This window comes from Xyrauchen texanus, chromosome 35 (assembly GCF_025860055.1).
Source record: "Xyrauchen texanus isolate HMW12.3.18 chromosome 35, RBS_HiC_50CHRs, whole genome shotgun sequence".
NCBI classification, from domain to species: domain Eukaryota; kingdom Metazoa; phylum Chordata; class Actinopteri; order Cypriniformes; family Catostomidae; genus Xyrauchen; species Xyrauchen texanus.
Genome location: NC_068310.1, coordinates 36,833,946 through 36,859,990, shown reverse-complemented (window position 1 = coordinate 36,859,990; position 26,045 = coordinate 36,833,946). Strand labels below are relative to the sequence as shown.

General features: G+C 42.1%; 2 protein-coding genes across 2 annotated transcripts in view; both read right to left on the bottom strand.

Annotated features, from left to right (window-relative positions):
- Positions 1-9,947, bottom strand: part of LOC127629028 (dymeclin-like) — a 76,982-nt gene extending 67,035 nt beyond the window's left edge. The window contains 6 exon segments of the mRNA XM_052106039.1: positions 775-847; positions 1,519-1,652; positions 3,911-4,004; positions 4,231-4,283; positions 7,211-7,394; positions 9,734-9,947. Of these exon segments, the coding sequence (XP_051961999.1) occupies positions 775-847; positions 1,519-1,652; positions 3,911-4,004; positions 4,231-4,283; positions 7,211-7,350 (494 nt within the window). The 5' untranslated portion in view covers positions 7,351-7,394; positions 9,734-9,947.
- Positions 9,948-11,530: 1,583 nt separating this feature from the next.
- Positions 11,531-26,045, bottom strand: part of LOC127629214 (phospholipid-transporting ATPase IC-like) — a 35,776-nt gene continuing 21,261 nt past the window's right edge. The window contains exons 12-28 of the mRNA XM_052106341.1: positions 25,455-25,645; positions 25,124-25,332; positions 24,898-24,941; positions 24,616-24,772; positions 23,021-23,209; positions 22,637-22,749; positions 19,382-19,546; positions 18,442-18,553; positions 18,279-18,354; positions 18,072-18,195; positions 17,661-17,943; positions 16,138-16,361; positions 15,936-16,019; positions 15,610-15,855; positions 13,960-14,098; positions 13,382-13,512; positions 11,531-13,113 (exon numbers count right to left, since the gene is read on the bottom strand). Of these exons, the coding sequence (XP_051962301.1) occupies positions 12,883-13,113; positions 13,382-13,512; positions 13,960-14,098; positions 15,610-15,855; positions 15,936-16,019; positions 16,138-16,361; positions 17,661-17,943; positions 18,072-18,195; positions 18,279-18,354; positions 18,442-18,553; positions 19,382-19,546; positions 22,637-22,749; positions 23,021-23,209; positions 24,616-24,772; positions 24,898-24,941; positions 25,124-25,332; positions 25,455-25,645 (2,718 nt within the window). The 3' untranslated portion in view covers positions 11,531-12,882. The remainder of the gene's footprint in view (positions 13,114-13,381; positions 13,513-13,959; positions 14,099-15,609; positions 15,856-15,935; positions 16,020-16,137; positions 16,362-17,660; positions 17,944-18,071; positions 18,196-18,278; positions 18,355-18,441; positions 18,554-19,381; positions 19,547-22,636; positions 22,750-23,020; positions 23,210-24,615; positions 24,773-24,897; positions 24,942-25,123; positions 25,333-25,454; positions 25,646-26,045) is intronic.

The following is a 26,045-nucleotide window of genomic DNA, read 5'->3' as shown; positions in this document are numbered from 1 at the left end:
CTGGAACAACGCACGCCTGGTCCCCAATTAGCCTTATGGGGGCACACGAGGGGTAAAGGCGGCCGGTGACGACTGTTCGAGAGAGAGAGAATGACAGGCAGCTGCTCTGTGTGTTTATGTTTGTGTGTTTTTTGTTTAGTTTAATATTAAAACTATTATTTATATTGTCAAGCCGGTTCTCGCAGCCTCCTTTCCCTTAACCCGCTTTACACAGACCTACTTATTTCTGTGTAGAATTAAAATCATGATGTTGCCACCTTTCTGGTTTTTTTTACTGTAGTTTTGCTCCAAAATCATAGGCTGAAATGTGTCAACCTCAACAATATAATGGTATGCTCAGTAAATATTGATCCGTGGCATTTAATATTTTGGCTTTCATCATTATTTATGTTCATCTTACACCAGAGAAAAAAAAAAAGCCTTTGAGCCTCTGCTTGAGTCACGTAGTGATTCATCATTTATTTTGAATGGCATTGGAATTCATTTCTAAGATACGGTTTCATTTTACGGCTTTAACTGTTGGAAAATGTGTGTAAATAATGAGTCAGAGTTGACCTTCACACTTGACAACATGACAGACCCATCACATATCAGGACAATAACACACACACTCTCATGCGGAGACATACTTTATCACTTAGCATTTGCAAGACAGAGAAATCCATATCAAAACAAACACTTTCCTCACACACACACACACACACACACACACACACACACACACACACACACACACACACACACACACACACACACACTTTCTTTGGTACTCACAAAAGGGGCACTTCAACGATGAGATGCACCAAATGACAGACCAACTCCTCCAAAAGATCTTCACAGCTGGACTCTATAGAAATAAGTATGATTCTATGAGTTCTTCTTATTTTGTGTAAACTGTGTTGTGTGTAAACAGATGTTTACTGTAATTGTCATACTGCTATGTTGCTTGAAACCGCACACAAGACTTTCACCCACTGTTGCACTTGTGTATATGGTTGAGTGACAACAAAGAGATTTGATTTGATGAGAACGTTCTTCTTGTTTGTCAAGGTGTGTTTGTGTGGAGGTATGAAAAACAAAGTGTGTGTCTGTGCCATTAAAGAATACCACTGTATAGACAAACTGATTCTAGGTCTGTAGTTCCTGTATGCAGTTCTGTTCTGATTGGTTAGGGATGATGTCATGTTAAGTAGCAGAAATTGGCTGATGGTTTGTGTGATGGAATTGTTGATATGTCAATAATCTTAGACGCTGTCAGTGTGGACAAATGGACCGTTCCTCTGGTGTTGTCAGAATTCAACAAGTTTTCTGGTGAAATGCTGAAATAGTTTCACATATATCATCCATCATATTCTGCTCCGGTTTGTCTGTTTTTTTTTATTTTTATCAATTATAATAAATACTCTCTCCATTGCTATCCTCACAAGGAAAGTAGCTTCAGTAGGCAACAAAATAATGTCTAATAATTTACATATAAAAATGACAAAAGTGTAGAGTCAGGCACTTTGTGTGTGTTACCGTAGGTGCCTGGCGCCCTCTCCTGGTAGGTGAACTGCAAGTGCAGCTCTTCCTCATTCATTTCTCTGATGAGAACCTTCAGTAGACAGCGCACCAAGAACAAAGCATTATGGGCCTGCCAGATAAACAACTGACTGCAGAGAGAGAGAGAGAGGAGTTATTTGTTACAATTTTATCATTATTATTTGTCTTGTCATTATCTGTTTTGTGTTTTAATGCTTTGGCAATATTGTATGTAAACACAATCATGCCAATAAAGTACTTTATTGGCATGATTGGCATAGAGATAGAGAGAGAGTGTATTACTGGCCTACATCTGCATGTGAATGGCAGCAGAGCATGTTATCACAATCACCATGTGGCTTAAGAGCCACGTGTCTTCAAACTCTCTCAAAAACACACACACACACACACACACACACACACACACACACACACACACACACACACACACACACACACACACACACACACACACACACACACACACACACACACACTATTAGTGGACCTGAGAATGCCAGGTTTGGGTCAGTTTTCCAAGTAGGACTTCGTGTTCGAATCAGGTTCGGGTTTGTAATTAATGAAAAAATAAACAGGCCTACCGAACTTGTTTCGCGCACACACGCTCTCACTCATACACGCACGAACGAACGAGGGGCCGTTCACAACGAACGTGTTTTTGCAAGCATCTGTTCTGCTTTCCCATTGTTTTCCTGTGTAATCACATTCTGGGTGAATGTCTTTGACGTTTGCACCACATCTAATTTTTTCTTCAGCATCTCCCGCAGGACTGGCACCGTTTAAACACTGTTAGCGCAGGCGTCACAAAGATTCAACAATCTGAACAAGTTCAGGCAGCAGAGGGGACTGTTGCATTGTTTCATATTATTCCAGATCGTTCTGCACCAAGTGAAGTTTCAGCAAATAGACTGTAAGTCAATGCATTTTTCCCCTTCTGCTCTAGTGTACTGAGGGAGCGCCGTGACTTGTTAAAACTGTAGGCTATATGTTTCCGGTTTCAATACAGATACGGATGTTGCCTATATGCTTATATACAATACAGCCTATTGCAACAGTACTTGCTAGAAGAAGAAATTAAAAAGATTGTGAGTGATTGTGGGTTCGGGCTTAAAATCTGATGGTATCATTCGGGCTAGGTAGTGATGGCCCATATGATCTCAGGTACCAATCGGGTTCAGTTTCATTTTAAGGCCCGTGCAGACCTCTAGTGTGCATGTGTGAGATGTTCTTGGCTGCTGGTAATCATATCACATCATATCACAGAACATGTTAATGTTACACCATCAGGAGCTTCTCCTCAGCTCTCAGAGAAACACAGATGTGTCAGAAATGTGTGACGCAAAAAGCTGACGGTTTATAAAAAGGGTCCCCCCCCCCCCCAACTACTAAACACATCAAGTAATCAGTAATAAGATTTCGGGTCATGTGTCCAGAGCAACATGATCACACGGGAGGTCGGCATGTTGTTTCCAAAGTGCGTCACGTCAGTAACTTGGGTAACCCAGGGGATGGCAGGGCTCTCCTCCGCCCCTGGCAGCAGCTCCATCGCTCCAGGCGGTCGGGGAGACACTTCCCTCCTCCCCTCGTGGACGGCGGTCTTCCTCCGACCCCTCCACGTTTCTGGGGGATGGCAGGGCTCTCCTCCGCCACTGGCAGCGGCTCCATCGCTCCAGGCGGTCGGGGAGTCCAGTCCCCACTCACCTCGCGGACAGCGGCCGTTCACCACGTCCGGGTGGTTGGTCTACTCCCTCCCCCGGTGGAAGGCAGCGTCGAGGACTCCGCGACGGGCATCCCTCCTCCTTCCCGTGTTTCGGCACCAGTGTAAAGCGGTCAATGGAAAGGAGGAGGCGAGAACCGGCTTGGCAATATAAATAATATTTGAATGAATAACTTCATGAAAAGGACAAACACACACATGACGGACATGTCCGTTAACGATCTCTCTCTCGTCGCACCTTTATCCCTCTCGGAGGCTTGATTAGCCTGATAAGGGTCCGGGTGTGTATGATCACGACCCGGCCCCGCCCTCCGCCCTGCCACAGAGGTGCACATTCCTTGCCATGCAGTAGCGGTTTAGCATAACCGCGATGCAGATGATAATCCCTAATGTATACCGGTTGCCAAATTTATCATGTCAACCGGTATATCACCACCCCTACTGTTGATTGAGCCTTACTTGTATTGAACCCAGAACATTCCTATAATCTATTCAACTAAATTTGAAAACATTCTCACCCTTCAGTGAGAGTAACCCCAATGTCCTTGAGCTCTACTGCAATAAAAGTTTCAGATATGTATTCAAAATAATCAGTTTTGAGATTACAAATATACAAACCCGTCATGCATGAGAATTAGTAGTGTGACTTACTCTTGGCATTCTGTGGAAATCTTCAGTTCTTTGGTTCTGCTGAGAAAAACTCTCACCAACGCCCCAAAGTTACCTGACCTTGGGTTGTTCTGAACTGCAAAGTGAACAAACAGATCATTATAGACACAAAGCAGCAGTGTTTTATCTTTCCAGTGCACTAAATCAAATAAATGCGTGCACAGTCCTGACTGCAGACTGAAATGACAGAGCTTTATTTGACAGAACAGTGGGTTTGTAATCAACATGTGTCTTTGTGTACAAATCGATGTGTGAGGATCTGAAACAGCAGCAAATTACTCAAAAACACACATTATACTTACTGAGAGTCTTGGCCAGAGGAACAACAGCTTCCTCCAGGAGTTTATCATCAGCACTGTGGAGAGAAAGAGAGATTATTTTAATGATTTCAGTAAAAAGCTAAATGTAATCATGTTTCACACAAGAGAGAAAGACACCAATGAGTAGACAGAATTTTAATTTTTGGTAAAAAAAAAACTATCCATAAAAGTTATCCATCCAACTCCAGTGGTTTAATCCAGGTCTTCTGAAGCGATATGAAATGTATGGGTGAGAAACAGGTTAATATTTAAGTCCTTTTTATATACTATAATTCTCCCCTTTCACATTCTTGTTCTTTAATTGTTTTTTGCCGATTTGCATTCTTAGTTGATATCACCACCTACAGGTTGGGGCTGGTCAAATGTGGAGATTTAAAGTAAAAAAGGATGCACCCATACCAATTACATCACTTCAGAAGATATGGATTTAAACATTGGATTCTTATGGATTAATTTTATGCTGCCTTTGTGTGCTTTTTGGACCTTCAAAGTTCTGGCCACAAATATTTTTTTAATCTTCTGCAGAAAGAACGTCATACACATCTGGGATGGCATGAGATTAGGGTGAGTTAATGATGAGAAAATGTTCATTTTTGGGTGAACTATTCCTTTAGCACAACTTAAAAACACATGAATTGTCAAACACAGCACAGCATAAATAGTTGTGAATAGTTGTGTTTGTCTGGGTTCCTTTAGGTCACGACCAGATTTTGGTTCTGTTTTTTTGATTTTTTTTTTAAGAAATCACAAGTGCCATGATGGGAGTGTGTTGAATTAAAGCAACGGTATTCACCAAAGAGGTGCGCCTCCTCAAGGGGCCGCAAGAGCATGACAGGGGAGGTGTGGAAATCGATGAAAAATTCACTAAGTGAAATCAAAACATACATAAACACTAGTGCCCGACCGGTTTAGCCGTTCACCGATATATTGGTATCGCCGTATATGTTTTCTGATATGCACAGATATGAACATATAATGCAGAAAACCCCGTTTGGGGTGATTTAGAATTGGTGTCATAACATAGTTTGTCCAGCAGAGCGCGCTCCAACTCCATTGTTTACAGAGCTAAGCTGACGGTTCTCCAGACAGGGTGGTGTTATCCGGTGCGGTGATAAGTGGTGTCTTCATGGTAAGTTGCTAACTAGTTTGTGAAATACATACTGGAAAGTTAATAAACAATGACCCCTTAATTTTCCTCATTTCAATATAACTAATATCACATTAACCCTGTCCCTGATAACCATGTCACTCATGTTTATCACATCTGTTTGCTATGTTAGCCAGCTATCTTTTTGCAGCTCAGTAGACAACGGTGGTGGTTTGTGTCTGTTGAGTGTTGATTTGATGCTACGTTGTTACCTAGTTGGTGAGACGCAAATATCTAATATTTAAAAGTCTGGTTTTCCACCGTTGAAAGTTTCCACTGATCTTGTATAGCAGAATACGGTGTAATACCGCTGCCGCTGTTTTTCTCGGCAGGTGTAAACGCTTCCTGTTTAATAATTGACTGGCAGTATTAAAATAGTCAGCATTTGACTGAACCTAAAACATACAGTACTTATGTTTAATTAGCTATTTATTCTTTATTTTCTCAGTTTGATAAAAAGAAATATTCTTTGTTTAAGAAAGCAGCCTTCTGAGTACCTTTGCATAGTCATACCGATGCAAAATCCACATAGAAAAGGTCAGTTTATATTTTATTTATTCCAGCTCAAAAATCAACTATATCGGACACCATATTGTTAATAGGTGAATTTTCCCCTTCTAAAATCGGTCTCAAAAATCCCATATCGGTCAGGCTCTAATAAATACAATAAAAACGTATTGTAAAGATAAATTAAATTGTTTTAATAGACCATAGTCCAGCTTAATAGACCATAGCTCTATGGCGTTATAATACTGTTAATGTTGTAAAAACATGCATATCACGCGAGAGCGCATCCATGTACCAGTTGCGCCTGCGCGAATCTCCCCGCTCACTCGCGGATATTCCTTGCTCTCGCTCAAAACTGGACGTGTGCTCTCAAATATATGCTGCTCTATGAAATCTCTCTGCTCTCGCTCAGAGAGTGTGTGTGGAGTGGTGGTGGCGTAGTGGGCTAAAGCACATAACTGGTAATCGGGAGGTTGCTGGTTCGATCCCCACAGCCACCACCATAGTGTCCTTGAGCAAGACACTTAACTCCAGGTTGCTCCGGGGGGATTGTCCCTGTAATAAGCGCACTGTAAGTCGCTTTGGATAAAAGCGTCTGCCGAAATGCAGAAATGTGTGGAACAGTGCACGCTCAAAACGTTGCTCCAATGCCTAAAATATGATACATTTTGATAATATTACACTAGAGGACAATACTTGAAATAACTTCAAATAAGCAGAATGTAACTGCGGTTTTATTTTTATATTTTTTTTATTTTTACATTTAGCATAGGCTATGTTATGTATTATTTACTTTGCTATTATACAGGTCTATATAACATTACTGTATGTTTGTAAATCTGAAATAAATTGTGCGCGCCGAGTGTGCAGTCAGGTCTACCAAGCAACCAAATTGGTCGGTTGCTAGGGAGGGTAGGGTCACATGGTGTAACCTCTTCATGGAAGCTATAATGTTGTTCTCACTCTTGACGGGACGTGTGGTGAGTTGTGCATGGGTGCCGCGGAGAATAGAGTGAAGCCTCCACTCGCGCACTCGCGTCTCCATGGTTACATGCTCAACAAGCCACGTGATAAGATGCGCAGATTGATGGTCTCAGATGCGGAGGCAACTGAGGTTCGTTCTCCAAGGATCTTGAGGCGAGTCACTACGCCACCACAAGGACTTTGTGCATGTATTTTTACTAACATCACAAGTGGACTTCAGAGGAAAAAAATACCACGTTTCACAAGTGTAGAATATCAACATTTAAGGGCATATAAAGTGAAAGGGTCGTCATCATCAGTAACAGTTTTAGATGAGCATCTCACCTGCTGGTGGGGCTGGTGAAGGTGAAGGAGATCAGCTGGTTCCAGAAGGGATCATTCTCAGAGACGGCATCTGGACCAATGAGAGTGCAGATGCTCGGACTCTCTGATAGGTCGCTCACATGACTGGTGTTGGCACCCATCGCCAGAGACTTCCTCACAGCCTCATCTCCTGCCAATCAAAACCCTGGATCAAGGGAGATGTCATTTTGCAGTGAGATGAAGCTGTAGTGTCCTAACCTTAACTAATTACAATTTTATATAGATATATAAAGTATTACAGAATTTGACCAAAATTACAAACATCTCCTGAGATTCATGTACAGACACTGTTGGACATTGTTAGTAGCAAAATGAGGCAAAATAAACTAGCAAGTGTGTGACATTTTTTTTTAAAAGACTGTGGACGTCTAGAAAATTTTCGTTTTGCAGTGACTTAATCCTTGTGCGACCTTCGGGACATTTTTGACTTTATTTTTTTTTTCGATCATTTTGGTGATCATTTGTTAATGCCAACAGCATAAATGTCAAAGGTGTGTATTTTTGGAGATAATTTTGATATTTCAACCTCAGTTCCTATAATAAATCTATAATACACAGTGTACACACAATAGTCACACTCAGGACCTTAAGGGCAAAAATAGCCCCATCGAAACCCATTAAAACTGAAATATTTGAGCCCAGTGCCATTAAAGCATAAACTAATGAAATCTATAATATTTTTTTTTTTTTTTTTATTTTCCACCAGATGGCGCCATTTTTCTCATGTTTAGACTATGGAGCAAATACAAGCTTTTCCCCTATTCTCTGTTTACTGTATTATAGAGCACTGCAGGTGTAGTTATGATCAGGACTGATGTTGGTTAAAAATTCATCGGTGAAAGTGGAAAATAATATTAATATATAATATTTTTACGGCATTTTTGTCCTCTAAGGTCCAAAGTGTGAGGTTTGTTTCTTTAATCTGACACTGCACAACAAATAATAATGCATCAAAATCAATGTTGTTGCTAATCATTGACATATCCCAGATTGTAATATAAATAAATAAATCCCCTTAGCATTAAACAACAGTGCCATTAAATAGAGTGGTGGTGGCGTAGTGGCTAAAGCACAGGGCTGTTAATCAGAAGGTCGCTGGTTCAATCCCCACAGCCACCACCATTGTGTCCGTGAGTAAGGCACTTAACTCCAGGTTGCTCCGGAGGGATTGTCCCTGTAATAAGTGCACTGTAAGTCACTTTGGATAAAAGCATCTGCCAAATGCATAAATGTCAAATTAAATGTAAATGTAAATAAACAAACTGCCATTTAAAGGGTTAAAATCCGGAAATTGAATGCATATTTGGTAGTTATGATCAGGGCTGATGTTGGTTAAACAAAAATAACTAATTGAAAGTGCCATAATAATATTATATATTAATATTATTTTCCAGTTTTGGCATTTTTGTCCTTTAAGGACCTCTGAGAAACTTTATTTTATTGACGCATAAGGGTTAAGGAGGAATAAAGAAATAAGCAAAAGCATTCATTAAGAAATACCATATTCATAATCAGACACTAAAAAAACTTAAAGTATAAATATGCTCCTTTATCACTTTGCAAACCTTCAAACAGACAGTCAAACTACTGTCAAGACATCAAACTACACCAATAAGCCAGTTTCAACATCATTGAACACAAATACACATTAAAGAGTGTTACAAGTACACACAGTGGCCTATAAACAAACACACGCCCCTTTGTTAAGCGCACACACACAAACACCCTTTACTAACATAATGCAAACATGACACTGAACTTATCCTATCACAGACACCAGTTTGGTGGAATAAACTGTCATTATTGTATGTTACTGTAACACTGAGAATGAAATCAATCATTGAGCAATGCAAACAAATGCTGCTATAAAAATGACAGGATACAACAGACTAGATGCAAATAATATCTAATGATTAATTTACTGAATCGAACACCTGCAGGGCTTTGGAAACTCTGGAATGAATATGAATACTGAGTTTAGACATAAATATGACTATTATCAATCCCATCAAGGACTATGTATTTATATATCTATCTATAGACATATGCTCTACATAATAAATACTGTATTGGCAATATGCACTATATAAAATTTTTAATTATAATTACAAACACATTTAGTATGGACTAAAGAAAACACTGCTTTCCAGCTCTAGGATCAAATATGATCTCCATCCATAAGAGTTTCTGTATTTACTTTAACATCGTTATGATCAGCTAACAACCACCAAGCGACCTGTCAAAAGACTCTCTTCGCAGTTTTTATATCCATTTAAAATACAATTACTACTACGTACTTCTATATTTATTCTACATGGCTACATCTCGTTATACAGCTGCCTAACTAAGACGTTAATACGTGTCCTGGTAACTCAACACATAGCACAAACTAGCCTGCAGACGCGAGTAAACGGAGACTTCCATTATAAACCCTTTAGCTTCCATGCTAACATGCTAGCAGGCTAAATGGCTAGTGTAACTTACCTGACGAATGTCAGACGTAACAGCTGCTCAGAGAAGTCACTAAGAATACGTGTGACAGTCGCCTACGTGTGTCCAGGTAAATTAGAGTAAATAAATAGTAATCAGTGAAGTAAATATCCAGTAAATTGAGTTTCACAGTGACAGTTTGAACTGGTTCCACGTCGCCACTGATGCGCGTGACAACCAGCCCCGCCGAGCACGCGCTGTTCAACGTTCGAATCCTACCGACTGGCGGAAGGTACTAATCATGAATATTAATTACAAATAGACAAACGTCACCAAGATCTAATTCATATTCATGACCTAAGCCTTCATAAAGATTGATAACGTCGTGTTAAGGACATTTTGAAACGTCTCTGAAATGAAATAACATGAGAAGTGTTTTAAAGCCACTCTACTTTGTCTATGTTTGTAATATTTTCCACTCAGCTAGCGTTTAAACCCTTACAGAAATATTGTCATAGTAGCCTAACAGGGTTGAAGGAAAGCTGAATGCAGTAAAACAACAGATATCCTTAATGAAAACCAGGTCCGTGAAAAAAATAATAATCATTTAAAGCATTTTTGCATAAGGCTGCAACATAATAAAATGTGGAAAAAATTAAGGGGTCTGAATACTCTCTGAGTACATACCATGAAGTTATTGGCATTGATTCTATCTACAAAATTTCTATTTTTTATTAAAATGTTTTTTAACAGTCTCAAGTTTATAACCTCAGCAGTGGCAGAGCTAGGGGGTGGCCAGGGGTGGCCCTGTCCACCCCACTCGCAATTGCTGTTTTAGTAACTTTTTGGTCATTTTTTGGCACGATTTAGTGCTTTAGAGATGAAATCATCTCTGTACAAATATACAAACTTAACATGTGCGTGCACCAAGATCGCCAAACCTCTCCGTCCCGGGTGTCATTGTATCCACCCCCTTCCCCCTCTCTTACAGTCCGACGATATAAAAAAATGCTGCCCGAACATTTCTGTGCCACCATAGGCACATGTGACTGATCGCTTGCCCCTGCCTGGCCACCCCTTTGAAGAACTCCTGGCTCCGCCCCTGAACCACAGTAGGTTAAATGTGACCAAAACGGCAATCAAGAACAATGGTGTGTACAGCACCACACTAAAATGTGCAAATATGACATATTTAACACACATATATGTTTCACGAATATATACTGTATCTCAGGGCCCCCGCTGTTCAAATTGATGGGGGGGGGGGGTTCACGTGACATGAGCATGAAGCGACTGCTTTTCGGGTCCTTGAATAACGTATAATGTGCGTGTAATGGCAGCCGGGTAAGATGGTGTCCCCTTGGAAGTTGGTGCCCTACGCAGACTGCGTAGTCTGCTTATAGGGAGCGGTGGTACTGTTGTATGTGATCATTTAAATACAGTATGGTAAATGGTCTGCACTTATATAGCGCCTTTTTAAGCCTTAACGGTATTCAAAGCGCTTTACACTGCGTCTCATTCACCCATTCACACACCAATGGTGGCAGAGCTGCTATGTAAGGCGCTAGCCTGCCATTGGGAGCAACTTGGGGTTCAGTGTCTTGCCCAAGGACACTTCGGCATGTGGAGTCATGTGGGCCGGGAATCGAACCACCAACCCTGTGATTAGCAGCCGACCCGCTCTACCAAGTGAATGGTGACTACCTAAGAATTCTCATTTTTGGGTGAACTACCCCTTTAACATATTCACATATACAGAAAACATCACAATGAAGTATGCACATTTAATTCTAACATTAAGACAAATATATTTCCAACATTAAAACAAAGTCACAACTCCAAAAATGCTATGATATCATTCTTTATTTATAGACATTTGTGCAAAGTATTTTACAGTAAATTACAGGCAGACAATCCACAGTTGTGTAAAGGTACATTTGTCATTTTCTAAGGCACCGATGTGGCTGCATGAAGGTTTCGGTTCATAAAATGTGAACATGTATATCAGCCAGCCTAATAAATATAATGCTTTCTCTTAAACGATAATATGGTAGATTTATTTAGAAATTCCTGTAACAGTGTTCATGTAACTAGTGTTAAAATGAGAATGAGATCTCCACCTCCCAAGTCCCTGAACCAAAGTGCAGACATGATGGAAAATAAACTAGCTAGGTCTGATGGCAAAACAATAAATAAACACACAGGATAACAATGAAATATTACATCATAGAAGTAATATGAGAGTGCATTAAACAGGACTTCTAGACAGATTTGAAGGGTCATATCTTTAGTAAAGGAGCCAGAATAGAGGACTTGAGGAACATATGAGCTCAGTAGTATTTACTTTATGTAAACATGAGGTTTAATCACTCATTCATTCATTCATGAAGCAGGACGGTTACCCGTAAGGGACATCATCCAGAACAAGACACCAACTCCCTGAAAAGCGTAAAACCATGAGGGCAATTCATCGTGAGGTTTGTAGGATTCAGTCATTTATTTGAATACAATTATTTTGGAAATCAGGATGATAATTCCTTACAGAGTTCACATTTAAGGATAAACTTGTTCACTTTAACGTACATTAATGAGGCAGATAAATTCCTGTTTTTAATATCACTATGCCACAATTCTTCACAAAGAGTTATTTAGAGAGCAAAACTACTTCAGAGGATATATTTTGATTCGAGGTAAGACAAGTCTTGCTTTAAGGGCGTTTTGATATTTTTATTGGAAGATACAAAAAAAACGTAAGATTTATTTGACCATGTAAAAGTGTTGAAATTGAAAAGACACACACACATACGCACACACATGCACTCTTCTGAAGGGCGGGACCCTTAATTGCACAATAAGTGAATCAAGGTCCCAACAACTGACAAAAATGTGTCTCCATAAAAACAAATAAAACCTGAGATATACAATTTGCTGTACTCAGTGCACAATGTTAAAACCAGAACTGGTCATCGGTGAGTTTTTACTTGTACTTTCCCTTTAAAAAGCCTTGTTAGACCTTCCCCTATTGGCTCTTTCATGAAAACCCCTCCCCTTAAATGACACTACGCCTCTTTCTATTGGCCCATTCCAGTGGGCGGCTCAAATTAAGATTGGGCAAAGGCAAAAAGCTTGAACACATTCAGTATTTATTACTAAGCAGTGTTTGGGGTGCGTTTGGATCGCGAGCGGAGCAGGTGGCGAACATGTCAGATGTTTTCATCTTGAGGGACCTCTCGCATGCTCTCTCGGAGGTCGGGGCGCACGCGCGGTTTCTGGCGTATGCTGCGACCCGTGCGGATGAGGTCGGCGTACCCTTCGGAGTGCGAGAACGCGTACGCGGAGCGCCGAGAACGTCCGCTGCGCTGGAACGCGGGCTTCTTCTTCTTCCTCTCCTCCTCCTCTTCTTCCATTTCATATTTTTTCCTGTTTTTCTGAACCTGGAGGAAGAACATGAAACCACAAATAGAGTTATTCTAATACACAAACCTCTGCGTCGCAAATGAGCGCCACCTTTTGGTAATGATGTAGAAATATAAATAGAAATGTGAAAGTGTTTTTATATAGCCATGTCATATATCAAATGAAAGCTCTCATTCTCAGGAATGTGTCTTATGAGTGAAATACGATTAAGGAATGATGTACGCTGATAAATCGTGCGCTATAAAAATAAGCAATACTGTCATTTAAACACAGATCTGATCTCACCTGGTCACCGACAGAGGGCCAGATGGTTTGATGGAGAAACTGGATGCAGATGACAGGAAGGAGACAGATCCCCACCGTCAGGATGATGGTCAGCCACAGGTACGGCTGCCTCAGAGCGTTAGACGATGCACCTGATAACCAAAACAGCAAGGTTATACTCTGACCATTTGTCTGCAGTCAAGATCAGTCATTTGAATGAGGTCTTGACTCTCTGTGGTCACTAAAATTCCCAGGATACTTCTCGTAAATAAGAGTAGGGGTGTAACCCCGATGTCCTGGCCATATTCCCCCCATTGGCCCTTCTCAATCATGCCCTCCCCTAATAATCCCCCTCCATGAATTGGCTGTATAACTCTACTCTCTTCTCTCCACCAATAGCTGGTGAGTGTCCTGGCACACTATGGCTGCCGTTACATCATCCAGGTGGATTCTGCACACTGATGGTGGTTCAGGAGAGTCCCCTGCTCACTGTGTAATCACTTTGAGTGTACTGTCAGAAAAGTGCTATAGAAATATAACATACATTCATTCATTCATTCATTCATTCTCAGTCCTAAAGGTTAACAGGACTTTCCCACCTGTAAATGTGAACGTTTTTGGGAAAAGTACGTGTATTCCTGCGCTGTGGATGTCAAACATGACGCCGAAGTACATGGCGATACTGCCAAGCACTGCGAAACAGTTCACAAACGTCCAATAGGAAGTGTTCAACGATATCTGCCGAGAAATGACATCACATTAGGTCACAAAGAAGTGTGATCAGACGCTCTCTTCATTTCATTGAATGAATTTGAAACAAAGAAGGTAGGAAGAAAGCATGGAAGGAAATAAAGAAGGAAGAGAATAAAGAAGGAAAGGAAGACAGAAAAAAGAAGGGAATACAGAAAGAATGAAAGAAAGGAAGGAAAGAGAGAAAAAGAAAGACGGGAAAGATAGATAGAAAGAAGGGAAGAAAGAAAGGAGAAAGAGAAAGAAAGAGAGATAGAAAGAAAGAAGAAAAGAAAGAAAGGGAAGAAGGGAAAAGAAAGATAGAAAGGAAGACAGAAAGAATAGAAAAAAGGGAAGAACGAGACGAAGGAAGGAAAGATAGAAGGAAGCAAATAAATTAAGGGAAGACAGAAAGAAAGATAGATAGATGGGAAGGAAGACAGAAAGAAAGGAAAGAAATAAAGAAAAAAGGAAGAAGGAAGGAAATTAATAAATAAAGGGAATAAAGCAAAAGGAAAGAGAGAAAAATATAGATAAAAAGAAGGGAAGAGGGAAGGAAAGAAAGATAGAAGGAAAGGGAAGACAGAAAGAAAGACAGATAGACAGACAGACAGACAGACAGACAGGAAGGAAAGACAGACAGACAGGAAAGAAAGGAAGGAAGACAGAAAGGAAAGAAAGACAGACAGACAGACAGGAAGGAAGGAAAGAAAGACAGACAGACAGACAGACGGAAAGTAGGGAAGAAAGAAAGGAAAGAAAGACAGACAGGAAGGAAAGAAAGACAGAAAGACAGACAGACAGACAGGAAAGAAAGGAAGAAAGAAAGGAAGACAGAAAGGAAGGAAGAAAGGAAAGAAAGACAGACAGAGAGAAAGGAAGGAAAGAAAGACAGACAGACAGAAAGGAAGGAAAGATAGACAGACAGACAGACAGACAGAAAGGAAAGAGAGGAAGGAAGAAAGAAAGGAAAGAAAGACAGACAGACAGAAAGGAAAGAAAGAAAGAAAGAAAGGAAAGAAAGACAGACAGACAGACAGACAGGAAGGAAAGAAAGAAGGGGAGAAAGACAGACAGACAGACAGAAAGGAAAGAAAGACAGACAGACAGACAGACAGACAGAAAGGAAGGAAAGAAAGAAGGGGAGAAAGACAGACAGACAGCGAGACAGACAGACAGAAAGACAGACAGACAGACAGACAGACAGGAAGGAAAGAAAGAAGGGGAGAAAGACAGACAGACAGAGAGACAGACAGACAGAAAGACAGACAGACAGACAGAAAGGAAGGAAGGAAAGAAAGGAAGAAAAAATAATAAAATGAATAAAAGGATAAACCAAACAAACAAATAATCTTTATACAGTCAAATAAAATCTATAAAAAGAGTTTGTCATCACTACAATAATGACGTGACGATGAACCTCATAAATACGTTAAATACAACATGACGTGCCCGCAAACAACAACACCTGATGTAAAGTCAACACACGTCACGTGATCAAGAATCGGCCAATCGTGTACCTGCAGGTTCACGGTGATGATGAGCGATGACGCTGCTACCACGGCGAATGACTGATAGTCTGACGGAGCCTCCCCGTCTTGTCCCATCGTCTGCAGGAACGCCCCGTACGGAATGAAGAAGATCATGAGCGACGTGAAGATCCCGTGGAACAAACTGATGAAGAAGTTCCTGTAGTTAAACAGCGCCCCCTGCTGACCCGGAAGATAAAGCTTCGGGAAGCGTACACTCAGTTTGTCGTTCACATCCTACGCAAGGAAGAGAGAGAGAGACCGTTTAAGGTTCGGGAACATGCACCGTTTGAAGATCGAAAAGAATGAACTAATACCTGATCCAGAAGACCAACAAGGAGAACCGGCATACTGCTGTAGCAAACGTTGTACAGGGTGATGAACCAGTCTTCATACGCCGTCTATACCATAAACACGTCAACATTTTATACAAATTGAAAACACCTTAACGTCACCAATTTAAAATGAAAAATAAATTAGCTATCATTTTGGAAAATCATTCCTCGGCCGTTCTCTCACCTGTGAGGAGAATCCATTGAAGAAGGAGAACCAGAAGTGGACCAGGGTGAAGGCGAAGTTCTTGTAGAAGAAGTAACGCAGGAATTTGCACATGCGGATGTAGGACCAGCGCCCGTGCACCAGCAGGAGGCGCTCGAGGTAACGGAACTGAGCGAAGGCGTAATCGCTGGACATGACCGCCTGCATTCCCTCCTGACCGCTGATGCCAACGCCAATATCTGCAGCTGCAAACCGACAAGGGGTCAGAAGTTTGACTATACACTTGGGTTGCTGCGATACCACATTTTTTCAATCGACCAATTAAGCTCAATCAGCAGCATTTGTGGCATAATGTTGATTACACATTTTTTGCAAAGCAAAAATGGCGGTTCCAGTGATGCACTTACAATGGAAATGAATGGGGCCATTTTTGTAGAGTTTAAAAAGGCAGAAAAGTGAAGCTTCTAATTTTATATAAGCACTTAAATTCATGCTTATGTTCACACTCATGTATTATTTGAGCTGTAAATTTCTTTAAATCATCATTTTTGCTGGATTAAACGGTTTACGGTGCTCCGTCGTCATGGCAACAAAGTTGTAAAATCGGATATAAATGGTTAGCAAGCGGTTTTTGCACTAAAATCATGTTAACACACATATTGTTTATGTCTTGTGGCTATACTTTTGAAACAGTGACCCCATTGACTTCCAAAGTGACTTCCACTTCCATTGCAAGTGCCTCACTTTTTTAAAAAGGGAGGACGAGACTAAATACATTTTTGTGGTAATCACCATTATGCCACAAATGCCGCTGACTGACCTTGTATGAACTTGTAACGAACCCGGAATATTTCATTAAATAGCAAAAACTTATAAGCAATTGATAACACTCTAATATACATATTAATAGGGGGCCCTGAGTAGCTCAGCGATTGTTGACGCAGACTACCACCCCTGGACGAGTTCGAATCCAGGGTGTGCTGGGGCGGCTGTGGCTCAGGTGGTAGAGCGGGTTGGCTACTAATCGTAGGTTGGCGGTTCGATTCCCGGCCCACATGACTCCACATGCCGAAGTGTCCTTGGGCAAGACACTGAACCCCAAGTGGCTCCCAATGGCAGCTCTGCCATCATTGGTGTGAATGGGTGAATAAGGCGCAGTTAAATGGTTAAAAAGGCGCTATATAAGTGCAGACCATTTACTCCAGCCAGGTCTCCTAAGCAACCAAATTGGCCCGGTTGCTAGGGAGGGTAGAGTCACATGGGGTAACCTCCTTGTGGTCGTGATTAGTGGTTCTCGCTCTCAATGGGGCGTGTGGTAAGTTGTGCGTGGATCGCGGAGAGTAGCATGAGTCTCCGCGGTGTCATGCACAACGAGTCACGTGATAAGATGCGCCACCAGGAGGACCTACTAAGTAGTGGGAATTGAGCATTCCAAATTGGGGAGAAAAAGAGATAAAAAAATATACATATTTTTGATTATACTGAAGTATTGACGCTGCAAGGCAATCATAGAAACATCCTTTCTACGTCAAGGCTTCACTCACTCTTGATCATGTTGACGTCATTGGCTCCATCCCCGATGGACAGAGTGCAAGCCTTCTTGTAACGTTTCACCAGACTGACCACGTTGGCCTTCTGTTTGGGGGTCACTCTGCAACAGATCACCGCACTGCATTCACACGCCATGTCAACAAAGTCCTCCTGTCTCTTCTCTTTCTCCCAGTCGTCGATGGGCTGGCTGGTTTCCTGAGGGTTGGTGTGCCGTTTGCCGAGCTTCTTCAAACGCAAACGGCGACGCTTCTTTTTCTTCTCGTACAGGATCTCGTTCTGCCCAGAAAAGAGAACGTTTTTAGATCAGGCCAGAACAAAAGCCTCACAGCGATAATGCAAAGACGTAAATAGATCGTAGCTCAAGCTACAGCTCTGAAATAGCAATCGGAGCGTGAGGAGAATACCAGCCAGCCTCCAGTGATGATGAGGGCGTTCTTGCCGGGCTCCGTGAAAAACAGGTCCTTGTTCTTCTTATTCCTTCCTTGAGTGTCATTGCGTCTGTTTGCCTGTTTGTTCTTCAGCTGTTCACTGAGAGAGGAAGAGAGACAATACAATTACAATTACAACACCGGCGGCATAACCACAGTCGATGTCATCGTCAGGAAACCTACTTCACGTCCTCTCCGTAGTGGATCTTCATGTCGTCGGTCAGCAGTTGGCAGGAGTAGCCGATGTTTTCAGCCGTCTCTGAGTGCATGATAAACAAAATCAACGTTCAATGCTACAATAAAAAAATAAATCACCTTTAAAGCATATCCCACGATTATCGCTCACCTTTCTTGTCTCCAGTCAGAACCCAGATCTTGATGTCAGCCTTGGCCAGTTTTGCGATGGTTTCCGGAACGCCGTCCTGAAGTTTGTCTTCAATGGCTGTCGCGCCAATCAGCTGAACGGGCACAAACAAACGAGACATTGACCTCTTGTTTTATAGTGATTTATCATGTGTAAAGGATTTAAGGTACAATAAGAATGGTGCAGAGTGGAGTGGGGCATGGCTAAGCAGGAATGACGCACGCCCAGTCCCCAATCAGCCTGATGGGGAGCGGGCGGGATAAATGTGGCTGGTGATGACAGTTCGAGAGAGAGAGAGCGAGAGAGAGAGAATTACGGGCAGCTGTTCTGTGTGTGTTTATGTTTGGGTGTTTTGATTTAAATGTATCATTAAACTTTATATTGTCAAGCCCTCGACACTGCCGTTCACCCAAGGGAGCGCTGCTGCCCTTCGCCGGGTGACCGCCCGGATGCGGTGAACGGTCGCCGTCCGCGGGGCGAGTGGGGACTGGACTCCCCGACCGCCTGGAGCAATGGAGCCGCTGCCAGGGGCGGAGGAGTGCCCTGCCGTCCCCTAGAAACGCGGAGGGGTCGAGAGAAGACCGCCGTCCGCGAGGGGAGGAGGTAAGCGTCTCCTCGACCTTCTGGAGCGGTAGGGCCGTAGCCAGGGGCGGAGGAGTGTCTACACATGCCGCCAGAAAAGCGGAAGGGCCGTTCTGTCTGCTGGGGGTCGGAGGTTTGACTCGGTCCGCCCGGGGAGGAGCGGCTGTCGTCTACCTGAGAGTGTGGAGGAGTGATCGGGGACCACGAGACTGCACATCAGAGAACCGGTGAGTGAGCTGCTTCTCTCTCTCTGCTCTCTCTTTTTCCCTTCCTGTCTCCTCCCAGGTCGAGGAAGGCGGGGATGACAAGCCGGGGCGCAATATTTGTATTTTCTTATTACCAGAAGGTTATTCTCGATCTCCTCGTACACAAGGTCCAGAGCTTCCTCACGGTCACCCATGGAAATGCTGGCGGCCTGATGTTTCTGCTCCCAAGCGTCGAATTCTTCTTCACTGATGTCCTTGTAGCAGAGACACAGAGTCCGCAGAGTCTCGTTTGCAAAGATCTAAGGGAGAAATAAAACTGCTCAGCTTTCATTTTTGTTACAATTTAATTCACATTATTGTTTGGTGATTGTTATTAGATCCGTATTACTGTAATGACACAATGTAAAATATACTTTGCTTCAGTTTCATTAAATAAAATATAATTTTAGAATTTCTTTTGATTTTGGAGTGAAATATGACCAGCAGGAATTCACCCGTTAGCTTATTGACCATAAACCTCATTAACATTATAACTGTTTCATTTTTACCAGTTGTTGTTTTGTAATTCTCATTATTCTCTAGGGTGAATAATGCCTTTCAAAAATATTCAGTGACCAATATAGCCCCCCTTCTTTTCAATAACTGCCATGAGCCGTCCATCCATGGAGTCTGTCAGTTTCTGAAGCAGCAACCACAGCCTCCCAAATACTGTTCAAAGAGGCGTATCGTCTTCCCTCACGATTGAGAAGGGCCCACAAGTTCTCAGTAGGATTTAAGTCAGGTGAGGAAGGGGGCCAAGTCATTATTTGGGCATCTTTGAGGCCCTTGCTTGTTAGCCAAACAGTGGAGTACTTGGATGCATGTGATGGAGCATCATGACCTTCTTGAATGCTGAGGACTTCTTCCTGTCCCACTGCTTGAAGGAAGTACTTTCCAGATACAGTAGATTTGAGAGTTGAGTTTCAGTCCATCTTCAACTCGAAAAGGTCCAACTACCTCATTCTTAATGATAGCAGCCCATACCAGTACCCCTCCACCACCTGACTCGAAGTGGTGCCCCTTGCCCATTAGTGATCCAGCCACGGACCCGTCCATCTGGTCCATCAAGAGTCACTCTCATTTCACCTGTCTTCATGTATTTCTTTGCCCAATCGTGCCGCTTCAGCTTGTGAATATATTCAGTGCTGGTCGTGTTTCAGTCTTCTTGACCATGTCCGAGTCTCTGAGCACTTGACACCTCATACTTCTGGACACTCCAGGTAGGGTGCAGTTCTGGAATATGGTGGCACTGGAGGATAATGGGTTCCTGGTATATTCACGTTTAATTCTTCTAAAGTCTTTTGAAGTTAATTTGTGTCTTTTCTTCTCCATGCGTTTTTTCTGCCCCAGTTGACTATTCGCAACAACATGTTTGTTAATGATGCACACCTTGATGTAAGCTGTTAGTCACTCTCGCCACACCCTCCCTCATTACACAAATACACACCACCTGAAAATGATTGAATCCAATAAGTATTCAAGTTTATATGTTGGAAAGTGTGAATGGAAAGAATGATAAGATCAGAATACTCACTTGCCTAATAATTGTGCACTGTGTGTGTGTGTGTGTGTGTGTGTGTGTGTGTGTGTGTGTGTGTATAAATATATATAAATAATAGTAGAATATTTATGATTCAGAAGATTTTTCTAATAAAAACAATGCTTTCCTCATTATGGCATGCTGGATCTCAACAGCATGTGCTTTAATATACAGTGGGTACGGAAAGTATTCAGACCCCCTTACATTTTTCACTCTTTGTTATATTGCAGCCATTTGCTAAAATCATTTAAGTTCATTTTTTTCCTCATTATTGTACACACAGCACCCCATATTGACAGAAAAAACAGAATTGTTGACATTTTTGCACATTTATTAAAAAAGAAAAACTGAAATATCACATGGTCCTAAGTATTCAGACCCTTTGCTGTGACACTCATATATTTAACTCAGGTGCTGTCCATTTCTTCTGATCATCCTTGAGATGGTTCTACACCTTCAATTGAGTCCAGCTGTGTTTGATTATACTGATTGGACTTGATTAGGAAAGCCACACACCTGTCTATATAAGACCTTACAGCTCACAGTGCATGTCAGAGCAAATGAGAATCATGAGGTCAAAGGAACTGCCTGAAGAGCTCAGAGACAGAATTGTGGCAAGGCACAGATCTGGCCAAGGTTACAAAAAATTTCTGCTGCCCTTAAGGTTCATAAGAGCACAGTGGCCTCCATAATCCTTAAATGGAAGACGTTTGGGACGACCAGAACCCTTCCTAGAGCTGGCCGTCCGGCCAAACTGAGCCATCGGGGAGAAGAGCCTTGGTGAGAGAGGTAAAGAAGAACCCAAAGATCACTGTGGCTGAGCTCCAGAGATGCAGTCGGGAGATGGGAGAAAGTTGTAGTAAGTCAACCATCACTGCAGCCATCCACCAGTCGGGGCTTTATGGCAGAGTGGCCCGACGGAAGCCTCTCCTCAGTGCAAGACACATGAAAGCCATGGGTTGCTAAAAACACCTGAAGGACTCCAGGATGGTGATAAATAAGATTCTCTGGTCTGATGAGACCAAGATAGAACTTTTGGCCTTAATTCTAAGCGGTATGTGTGGAGAAAACCAGGCACTGCTCATCACCTGTCCAATACAGTCTCAACAGTGAAGCATGGTGGTGGCAGCATCATGCTGTGGGGGGTTTTCAGCTGCAGGGACAGGACGACTGGTTGCAATCGAGGGAATGATGAATGCGGCCAAGTACAGGGATATCCTGGACGAAAATCTTCTCCAGAGTGCTCTGGACCTCAGATTGGGCCGAAGGTTCACCTTCCAACAAGACAATGACCCTAAGCACACCGCTAAAATAACGAAGGAGTGGCTTCACAACAACTCCGTGACTGTTCTTGAATGGCCCAGCCAGAGCCCTGACTTAAACCCAATTGAGCATCTCTGGAGAGACCTGAAAATGGCTGTCCACCAACGTTTACTATCCAACCTGACAGAACTGGAGAGGATCTGCAAGGAGGAATGGCAGAGGATACCCAAATCCAGATGTCAAAAACTTGTTGCATCTTTCCCAAAAAGACTCATGGCTGTATTAGATCAAAAGGGTGCTTCTACTAAATACTGAACAAAGGGTCTGAATACTTAGGACCATGTGATATTTCAGTTTTTCTTTTTTAATAAATGTGCAAAAATGTCAACAATTCTGTGTTTTTCTGTCAATATGGGGTGCTGTGTGTACAATAATGAGGAAAAAAAATGAAATTAAATGATTTTAGCAAATGGCTGCAATATAACAAAGAGTGAAAAATTTAAGGGGGTCTGAATACTTTCCGTACCCACTGTATGTTGATACTCACGTCCAGAGCTTCCTGAGTCGTCTCTTTATACTGGGAATTTGGATCGAGTCGCTGGTAGATCACAGTGTCTGCACCCTTGCAGTACAGACGGATCCGGCCATCTGGGAACTTCACTGCAAACACAAACAGAAGTGTGAGAAAGAGTGACAGAAATAGAGGAGAGAGAGAGAGAGAGAGAGAGAGTAATGTCTTGTCATTATCTGTTTTGTGTATTAATGCTTTGGCAATATTGTATGTAAACACAATCATGCCAATAAAGTACTTTTAAATTGAAAATTGAGAGTGTGTGTGAGAGAGAGGGAGAGATTAATTGAGAGAGTGTGTGTGTGAGAGAGAGAAAGAGAGAGAGTAAGAGAGAGCGAGAGAGTGAGAGACAGAACTCACAGATGATGGACATGCGCTTGCGGTCGCTGTTGAAGTCCAACAGCGCAAGCATTTTGTAAGTTTCCACTTCACCCATCTCGCTAACAGTGATGGTGTCCTGTGTTCGGGACAGAAACACAAACCCGAAGTTCCGAGCAGCTGAGACCAGAGCACCCTCATCAGGAGACGCGGCCTGGTACACCAGATCATCTAAACACAGAGAGAAATCACAGACTGACATTGATTCACCATAAACCAATTACTACATTTCTAGAAAATATGTAAACTGTGAGAAGACGATGACACAAGATCACATCTACATACGAGCTACCATACTACTCTATTTTATACTATTTTAGCAGGTATGTATTAAGTACATAGTGCACGGGACGACAATTTTCTATATGCATAAAAACTGGGATGTGTTCCAAAATCTGGTTGTATACTGCTTTATAGAGTACGTTGATTACAGTACCCACAATGCAATGTGCTTGACTTGACCATCCATTTGAGCAATATCATCTGTGAATCTTATTTTTGACTTGTCAACACGAAATTGATAATAAAAATAAAAAATATGATAAATACCTGGCATTTGCCGAATAAAACATGTAACATAATGTGGTCATGTGAAAACAAATGTTTATTGTTGCATACATTTTTGCATATTATTTTTAGATATTTTTTTGCCTAATTTTTCTTTTTTGGTAGATCACAAGACAATGAGGATAAAGATGATATTTAAAGAGACAGGTCACAAAAAAAAAAAAGACATTTCTGTCATCATTTGCTCACCCTCATGTCGTTCCAAAACTGCATGACTTTCTCTCTTCTGTCGAAAACTAGAGATGTTGTTACGCAGAACATCTCTCTTTGCCATACAACAAAAGTGGTTGGTGACTAATACAGTCAAGCTCCAAAAAGGACAAATGTTAGCTCTCGGATCTCATTCCCGCTTGCGTTTAATCCCAAACATTTTAATGCGCCGTATCGGATTTGGTCAAAGACAATTAAGAACCGATGATGTTTGTGGTCAATCTTGATGCTACGCATCTTGAGGCGACATTTTTGAATGTGCGCAAGTGCGAATGAGATTTGAGCTACAACGGAGGGCAAGATTTCCAGTGAATAAGGACTAAATTTCCGTCCGTTCCTCACACAAAGCTGTCGTATGACTTCAGAAGACTTGAAATATAGCGTACAAGTCACATGGACTACTTTTACGGTGCTTTTTTCTTGCTCCTTATGCAAAATAATGTGTTCCACGGAAGAAAAAGTCAAAACATGAGTGTGTAAATGGGGGGGGGGGGGGCAGAATTGGGGGGTTGGCGGGCACGAGGCCCCCCCCAAGATGGTGCCCTGGGTGACTGCCCATGTCGCCCATGCCTAAATCCGCCACTGATCTTGAGGCAACATTTTTGAATGTGCGCAAGTGCGAATGAGATTTGAGCTACAGCGGAGGGCAAGATTTTCAGTGAATAACGACTAAACTTTAGTCTGTTCCTCACACAAAGCGATCGTATGACTTCAGAATACTTGGAATAAAGCGCACAAGTTGACTAGACTACTTTTATTGTGCCTTTCCATCATGTTTTGGATTTATTTGGTCTCCTCACCCTCTTTTTGTTCCACCATGACGGTGTGACACAGGGACAACAGCTTGAAGAACTCCAGTATTGCCGGGTCCTCCTTCGAACGGATACTGGAAATGAGGAAATTGTCACAAAACTGGAAATTCCTTTCGGCGTACTTATTCCAGCTGAAATCTACAGGCTACAAAATTAGAGGAGGAAGAAAAACGGAAGATTACATTTTTCGAAAGCGTGCCATTTTTGAAACTATATGCACACATTAACACAACAAAATTAAGTTGGATGCAGTAAGGTGTATTAACATACATTTCCATGATCCAAGGCCACACCTTCTGCGCTGGTGGGATGCCCTAAAGATATCAAATATACGGACAGCAGGGAGAAAACCACGTTAAAGGCAAGTAATAAAACGCAACTAATCATATAATCATGCATAGTTAGGATAGTCAAATAAATAGGCTAATCACATTTTTAACGGGAGGAGAAACCGTTCCCAATCAAACGCTGAAGAAAACATTTCTACCGCTCTCACCGTAAGTACGTCCAGAGATGGTGCACTTCTTGAAGGCCATGATGTTCTGCGTGAGCGTGCCGGTTTTATCAGAGAAGATGTACTCGATCTGGCCCAGCTGCTCGTTGAGTGTTGTGGTTCTGGCTTTAGCCGGTGTATCCTTCTCTGCGTAGTACATCTGCAGATCCCAGTTGATGAACTTACTCTGACCCAACCGGATCACCTCCACACTGACAGATATAATAAAGAGAGGTTTGATTGACAAGTTGACTGATTGGTTGTTGTTCTACTAGCAGCTCAGTGATTGGTGGACTGATGGCAGTATGCGTTAGTTAACGCATTGGAATCATACCTCACATAGAGAGAGATGGGCACCATGGTGTTGAGGATGATGATGTAGCCCCAGAAACTGAGAAACCCTCTGTAAGGTAAAGTGTAGCCCAAACCATCGTAAAGATACCAGGCCTTACTGCCGATGCTCTCATACCAGTACGTGTGCCCGATGGCCAGACCAGCACAGATCAAAATCAGCATTACAAAGATCTATAGGCAAAGATGGCAGGAATGGTGACTACCAAGGAAAACGAGGATAAAGATGATATTTAAAGAGACAGTTCACCCAAAAATGAAAATTCGGTCATCATTTGCTCACCCTCATGTCGTTCCAAACCTGCATTACTTTCTCTCTTCTGTCGAAAACTAGAGATGTTGTTACGCAAAACATCTATCTTTGCCATACAACAAAAGTGGTTGGTGACTAAAAAGGACAAATGTTAGCTCTCGAATCTCATTCCCGCTTGCGTTTAATCCAAAACATGTTAATGCGCCATATCGGATTTGGTCAAAGACAATTAAGAACCAATGATGTTTGAAGTCAATCTTGATGCTACGCATCTTGAGGCGACATTTTTGAATGTGCGCAAGTGCGAATGAGATTTGAGCT